The 7,739-nt window shown below is 44.2% G+C and overlaps 1 protein-coding gene across 1 annotated transcript; it reads left to right on the forward strand.

The window, feature by feature from the left end:
• Positions 1 to 4: 4 nt before the first annotated feature.
• PDCD2 (programmed cell death 2) lies at positions 5 to 7,440 on the forward strand (the record flags this gene model as incomplete). Its single annotated transcript, XM_006017003.2, has 5 exons — positions 5 to 56; positions 2,508 to 2,705; positions 3,843 to 3,958; positions 4,723 to 4,842; positions 6,884 to 7,440. Coding segments are annotated over 5 exons (648 nt in total), but the record flags the coding sequence as incomplete, so codon positions are not given.
• Positions 7,441 to 7,739: the final 299 nt, after the last annotated feature.

The raw sequence follows: 7,739 nt of genomic DNA on the forward strand, positions 1-7,739 counted from the left end.
TCGCGCGCACCAGAAGCTCGACTGGGCCGCGGGACACCGCCGCCGCTGCGGGGCAGGTCAGAGCAGGTCAGGTCAGGGGGCACGCAGCTCCTGCCCTTCCTCGCGCCCTGCGCAGTGTGCGCGCAGAGAGAGATCGGGTGTGTGTGTGTGGAGAGAGAGAGATTGGTGCAGCCCTGCATCACAACGTGGGCATGCACACACATTGCCGCACCCCCCATGCATTATATGCACACACAGCTGTATACAGTATGTATAAATGCATGCATGCGCACACACTATATACATATATGTTTCTACATGCATGCATTTTATATGTCTAGATACACGCACACCCCATCCAATATATATTTCCACACACAAATACACACCACTACGTTGTGTACACACACAAACACATACATACATACATACATAGATATATATGTATATCTCCAGCCACGCACCCCTACATAGTGTGTATACACGCGCGTGCACACGCACACACACACACACACACACACACACACACGTCTCCACACACACATACCACCACTGTACATGCATCACGCATGTGCACGCATATATACATATCTGTCTTTTTGTCTTTCCACACATGCGCATATAGATAGAGGTAGAGAGAGATGTCTATAGAGATAGATATAGCATGTACACACCCCTGGATGTTACACATGTCATGCATACATATTCTGTGTCATAGAGGGTGTGTGTCTATATGTATGGATGTGTGGAGAGGGGGGTGAGGAGTAGGCTCTGTTGGAAGGTGGGGGGGTATATATGACTTTTGGGGGGTGTAGAATAGAGGTATAAAATTACTGGAAATTTTGAAGCTGTGAAAAAAAACCCTGTTTTTTTCCTGGAAAAAACAGCAATTTTGGGAAAAATTGAAATATACATAATACTTATTTTCCTAGCACCCTTTACAGAGATAAATTCACTTTGCTACATTAACAACCTAAAATTATTATGTAAATTTTTTTTGTTTTTTTTTTTTTCCTGGGCCTTCACATCTCTAGTGTAGACATAGTGTGTGTGTGGGGTGTGTAGTGCAGGGCTGGGTGAGAATCGGGCCTTGTTTGACCGGGGGAGGGGGGAGTTAATTGGCAGACTATAAATCTGAAATTTCTCTAGATGTGTGAAAGTAATAAAGATTTGTATCTCGTTCTTGATTCAGAGCTGCTGCAGAAGGTGTGTGCACATATATAATGTACAGACACATATGTGCAGGGGTGTGTGGGGAAGTGTACACACAGGTGTACTGCGTGTATGTATGTCAGGACTGGATAAGAATCAGGCCCTATTTGAAGGCTGGGAGAAGTTTTGCATGTGGGGGATGCCTTTGTATACACACACGTGGGGGACTGGGTAAGGATCAGGCCTTGTTCGGAGGTGGGAAGGATTTTGCTATTCATGTGTGTTCAGGAGCTGCTGCTAGGAATTGAGTGGGGGGCTCTTGTACCTCCCTTCCCCCTTGGTGGCATTTCCTGTCAGAGGGAGGTGGTGAGCGGTGATTGGCTGAGGTTGGGCAGGGTAGTAGTGCCCTTGCAGAGATACAGAAGCTTTTGTGAGCTACTGTTCGCCTACAGTTTTAATAACCCATTCGCCCACCAGGGAACAGATGACCTTTTAGCTTTTCTTCTGCTTCTCTAGTTGGACCCAGAAGGGCAGAAGCTGCAGGTTTTGGCAGGGGGGGATGGACAGACAGAGGTGGGCAGCACTGCCACCTGAACCAAGTGAGAATTACAGAGAAGTAAGGCTGGGAGGGACCTCGAGATCATCTAGTCCAACAAGTTCAATCCCTAATTAGATTAGATGATCTCTTGGTCTTTTGCCTTACTTCTCTCTGATAACTCTCACTTGATTCAGGTGGCAGCGCTGCCTGGCTCTATCTGTTCCTCCCCCTCCCACGGCTTCTATCCTCCTGGGTCCTGCCCAGACAGACCTTTAAGATCTTTCTGTTAAGAAAGTGCTAAGGTTGTCCTGAGACGACTCCATTCATGCTGGAAACCCCATCATGGTGGCTGTGCTCTGAAGCAAGAGCACCTGCTTTCTGCAGGCAGTGCCATGTTTCACCTTTAAGCCAAAAAAATCACCTGCTCCTCCTCTGCAGGCAGCAGAAGGCACTTGTAGATGCACTTGAGTCCTCAAGGTGCCTTCAGCAGCTAGTGCTTGCCAGGGTACACTTCATGGCCTGCCAGTACAGCTGCTGAGTGGAGCCTTGAAGACATAAATGAAGTCCTTTGCTGTGTTGGCCACTGGCTGGTACCAACATGTCTAGGGACAGAGACAGCTGCAGCCTGGACAAGGCTTGTGGCTTCAACATGATTTTCTGTTAGAAGGATTGAGTCCCTTCTGCAGTGCCAGATGGAAGTTGGGTGCACTTTCTCACGAGTTCCTTAGTGTCAACAGTGGAATATTTGGGAGGGTGAAGTCAGTAATGTGTTATTCTTGAGGGAACAGGAAATATGGCATGAAAGGGTAAAAACTGGTTGTTCTTCTATGTCTTGTAGCTCAGTCGGACACAGAGATCCCAGACCATGGGTTCCTTTTCCCAGAATATGAAATTGTAATTGAACCCGAGGAAACTGAGTCCTCTGATAGTGAAGTGGAACCTGATGGCAACAAGGCAAAACCTGATGACAGTCCCACAGATGGAGATTCACAGAAGGATCCCAAGAAACATGAATTGGAAGCTGCAGGTGGTATCGGTAAGGAGTAGAACCTGGGTGCCAAGAGGGATCTGCCCTACCTGCATCCTCTGGTGCTTCACAGGTTAAAATATTTAGTCCTCAGAAGTGAAACACTTCATGTGAACCACAAAAGAAGTCTACAGCTAATCACTGAAAAAGGTTAATTCTTTTGTGGTTGTAGTAACCTCGCTTTTTTCTTGTATCCCTCATTAGACATTGTTGCATGTAAAACAAAAAAAAATTGGATTGATAGAAATGACCTTTTATGAAGTGTTACTGAACAGCCAGATATTAAGGTCACCAGTGGTTAGATTTATAGCACTGAACCAGTGTCCCTGTTGTGTAGGGGAGCTTCTTGACTTCTCTGGGTGCCCAGGTGTATTTTTTGGAGACTGCTTGTAACTAACAGGTTTTAAAATGCTTTTCATAGGCTGTGCATAACCTTGTGTGTGCTGGGAAAAAAGTTTAATATGCTTGAAAATGCTTCAGCTCACTGTAACTGAAATAAAAAAAAACATTAAAGTCCAGACCTATTTCCTGAAAGGCCAGTGAAATTGTTTGAAGCTACTCACTGAGCACAGCATGTGTTTTGAAGAGTTTGTGACAACAGAAAATGTGGCATGCTTAAACTGATAATTGAACCATTTAATTAATGTCTAAAACTTTGGGCTCAACTTACTCAAGTGAAAGAGGTGGTTTGGCCATGTTAAATATGAGAGATCAATGCTGGGGATGGTGTGCCAATAGAGAAGCCCCTTCAGTTTTTACATGATCAGTTGTAAATTTACTGCCACGGTTTTACACTACAGCTAATGAGCTCTGTGTGTCACTACCAGAAAGTTCATCAGACTTTGTGCCTCAGGTTTGAGACAGATTTCCCTAAATTAATTCTTTGTTTTTTTGTCGTGCCTTTAATGTTCTGCTACTAGAATGTATGCTGAAAATGCTACAGGAATTAACGAACTGGACACAAAGCTGCTTTAGTCAGTTGGCATCCTAAAAAAGACAATCTTCTTTCTGATGATGCAGCCTGCTTACATGGCTGTTACACGTTTTGATGTGCCTTTTTGAGGTTAAGACAGGTAAATAATAGTATTTTTGTTTTAACCTTGACAATCTTGTACCAATCTGTATTTGTCTGTCTTCTGTGGTTAGGTGAAGTGTTTGAGCCACTAGATGAAGAACAATTGGAGGCAATGGCAAAACATGAGACTCTAGAAGATAAGATCTTCCAAAAGTTCAAGAATCGAATAGCTGCTGAGCCAGAGCAGGTGAAAATATAACAGTCTTGTCAAAAGATGCATGTGTGGTTTATATTTGGAGTATAGGACATCACGGCCTCAAGGCAGTTGCAGTATTCTGGTTTTGTTTGTTCAAGTTATGCTTTTAATATCTTAAGCTTATGGTCTGAGATATGAGGAGACTAGATCATCCAGTCTGCATCCCTACCAACATAGGAGAGAGTTTCACAGACCTGAGGTCTCATTTCCTTAAGGGAAAATGGAATGTGAATCAAAGGGAGGGCTGCATGAAGCAGGAACCCACAGTGAAAGGCAAGGCTGCTGCCCTTCCTTAGAGAGGGGATGATGGAAAAGTGAACAGCATCCATTTACTTTCATGTGCTCATCTTGCTATTTCCCCCCTGCAATTCTAGCTTTGTTTTAGAGCTACAAAATGGGAGACCTGGGTTGTCTTCCAGCCTTTGCTGCCTGCTTCCTTAGGCAGATTTTTCCAAAGTCACAATCTGCCTGCCTGGCTTTCATCGCAGAACTGCAGAGCCTAAGAGCCTCATTCTACAGCTTAAAGACCCTTTGTTAAGAAATTCAAAGCATTGCTGTATCAAGGGAAAAGGGACGGTGGAAATTCTGTCATTTGCATTCTTTAGTCTTGCTAAAGCCACTTGTTCTGAATAATACAGCTTGGAAACTACAATGAAAATGGCATTTGGAAACAGATGCAAGAGGGGGAGTAGAAAAAACTTCATCAGTGTCCACATGTTTATAGCTTCGTCTAGTTAAATTGCATTTAATTTCAGATTATCAGATACTGCAGAGGAGGAGGAGGTGGCCCTATCTGGGTGTCAGGTGAAAATATTCCTGAAGCAAAAGATATCCCAAACTGTTCTTGTGGTGCCAAGAGGATATTTGAATTCCAGGTAGGTAAACTGATTCCAGGATATTGATTTTAGGGTATAGCTAAAAGCCTATTTTAAGTCTGAGATGCAGATAATTTGCCTATGGCTACAGCAGAAGTGTAGAACCTGATATTAATTATCTATTAGCTCTCAGTTAATAGCTAAAGTAACTATTCTTTCTTATGGGACTTTATCATAAGTGGCAGCACCTTTCATCCTGGTATGGTTTTGTAGCCTGTAAAGTGATAAGTATGTCTCGGAAGCACGGCATGGGTTCAATAGCAAATGGATGTAGCAATAGGAACCAGGTGAATGGGGGTCACATCTGGATTTGTTTTTGACAGTTATGCTGTTTAAACGTAAAACTTGCTAATGTGGACCAGTAGTCTTTAGCTATGTGTGCCACCATCATGAGATTCAAACTCATACTCACTGTTACCCCTTAGGGGTGGAGAGAGTTTACTCTACATTGGTGACAGAGTGAAAAACTGAGGGCATCGGTAATCTGTGCTTCCCTGGTTCTAGGCTGATGTGCCAAATCACCTCTTATAAGCAGCGCTTTGACTTGACCAACAGGAAGAGCTTTTCCCTATGTGCGGATACAATGAATGCAATGAAATCTGGGTTAATTAGTCGTGGAGATTTATTTGTTAGTTAGTGAATGCAAAGCCCTGGAGCCAAGTGAAATCTGGTTAATTAGTCCTGAAGATAACCCATCACTCTGGTTTTAGGACGTTAGCAAGGATTTAGTGCACTGTTAGTATTATTGTATAGGAAGCAGAATTCTTTATGTGGAAAATTTTGCATTTTTGAAATTAGTTTTGTTCTAAATCACAAATCTTAAAGCAAGATTCAAAATGTTCTCTATAAGGAAAAGTTTTATTTCAGAAGAATTGGTTGTATAAAAAAACCAACCCCTTAATCATCTTTTTATTCCAGCTATAAATGATAATTAGCTATGCAAGTTCTAGGTGTTGATACAAATACATAAAATACATTGGGGATGACAAGATAAGATTTCCTATGGGAGGGAGACTAATCCCTTAGATTAGCAGTTCCCAGCCTTGGGGTCATGACCCCACTTGGATTCGCAAAGACATTCAACAGTGTTGACCGATTATGATGAAAATCTGAGAAATAAGCAGGAAACAACAGGTTCTTCTTGCAGGCTGGCAGTGTTCCAGCCTGCAAAGGCCTGCTTGGGGGTAGGGGGAGCAGGAAGAGGGTGCCACATGCATGTGCACACATGCACGTGGCAGCCAGGCAGTGTGGAGAGCAGCTTCTGCAGCTCCCTCCAGGTAAACTTATTGAGGGTGGGGGGTTGATTGAGGCCCCCCCAGTGAGGGAGGGGGTGGGCCAGGGCTGGGATATGGGGCCTGTCTAAGGAACAGGATGGAGCCATGGGCAGTTTGTGGCGGGGGCTGGCTGCTCACCACTGCTCACATTCCTGAGGAGGGAGGCATGAGGGGAGCACATGCTCCCCCAGATTTGTGCACAGGGTGGGAGCAGATATGGGCTTTGGGCTCCCTGTCTTGCTGCCGTCCCTCCCTGGCCTCTGGGACCTGCTGCACAAGAGAGAAGAGCGGGGTGGGGAAGCTTGGTGCTGCTGCTGGGAGCCTACCAGCTGTACCACAATGGTGAGGTGCCCTGTGCCTGCTTGCCTGTGTGGCAGGAGCAGGGGGAACAGTTCTGTGCTGCTGCCACTGCTGGGTGGGCAGGGGGGTGCCTTGCCATGGTTCCTGGCAGTGGCACTGAGCCTCCCCACCCTCCTGCACAGGATCTTGCCCGCTGGGCTGTGGAGGCCCCCCAGGGGGGTGGGGTCCAGATAGCAGGGCTGGGAGCCCTGAGCCCACAGCCCACTCCCCTCCCCTCACAGGCTCTACTTCCTGCTGTGCCACCCAAGGGGGTGTTGATCTTTTCTGAATCATTTTGGGGTTGCAAAAAAATTTCCAGTGTTTAAATGGAGTCATGCTGAGGAAAGGGTTGGGAAGCACTGTCTTAGTAACAAGCTACAGCATTTATCTAATGCATTTATTGACATATTGTATTTTGTGATCTGAAGGTTATGCCACAGCTGCTGAACTACCTGAAGGTTGACAGCTTAGAAGAAAGCATTGACTGGGGCACGTTAGTAGTTTATACCTGTGCTGAAAACTGTAACCAAGGAGGCGGGTATATTGAGGAGTTCGTATGGAAGCAGGATTTCACTGCAGACTCTGTTTAACTTTGACAAAGAAATTGACTTTGTATTCTCCAAGTTCAGGGTGGCTGCTTTAGTCTCTGAACTAGGCTTTCATACTTCAGTGCACATGTGTACACATTTGCAAAAATGCAACTGAACTAGCCAATTGTTCTATATGACCCTGGGCATTCATCTATTGCAATTAAATGGCAACTCTGTTAAAGATGGCCTGGAGGAACTAAAGTGGATCTTGTCAACTTCTTTCCACCCTCTGTGTATTGTATTGTACAGTTCACTTCAGCATGCACAAGTGAAACCAAACAGTTCCGTTTCAGACTACAGCTTGTTAATCTCACAATACAATTCTCTTAGCAGAATACTGGATGTATCTATAAATATTTATTTGAAATTAAAAATTAACATTTCTATTACTTGTATATTTTGTAAGATGATTTTTACTGACTGACCAAATCCATAAAATCAAGCCTGTAATATCCTTTTATGAAATAAGTAGATGAAACTCTCTGAATTTTAAATAGCCCAAGGTGGTATCTGAAACCCAGTTACTCTGATGATTCTACTTCCAGTGAGTGTAGTAGTTAGGAGATAATATAGCTTAAAATGTTAGACTGTTGTGCAGAGAATGTAAATTTTTTTTCTGTTAAGAAAGAAATGAAGCCAAGATGGTAACTGAGTATTTTGCAGTAGTAGTCAATGGCTCTGGAGTTTTAGGATA

Source organism: Alligator sinensis, unplaced genomic scaffold, assembly GCF_000455745.1.
Source record: "Alligator sinensis unplaced genomic scaffold, ASM45574v1 scaffold448_1, whole genome shotgun sequence".
Taxonomy (NCBI): Eukaryota; Metazoa; Chordata; order Crocodylia; family Alligatoridae; genus Alligator; species Alligator sinensis.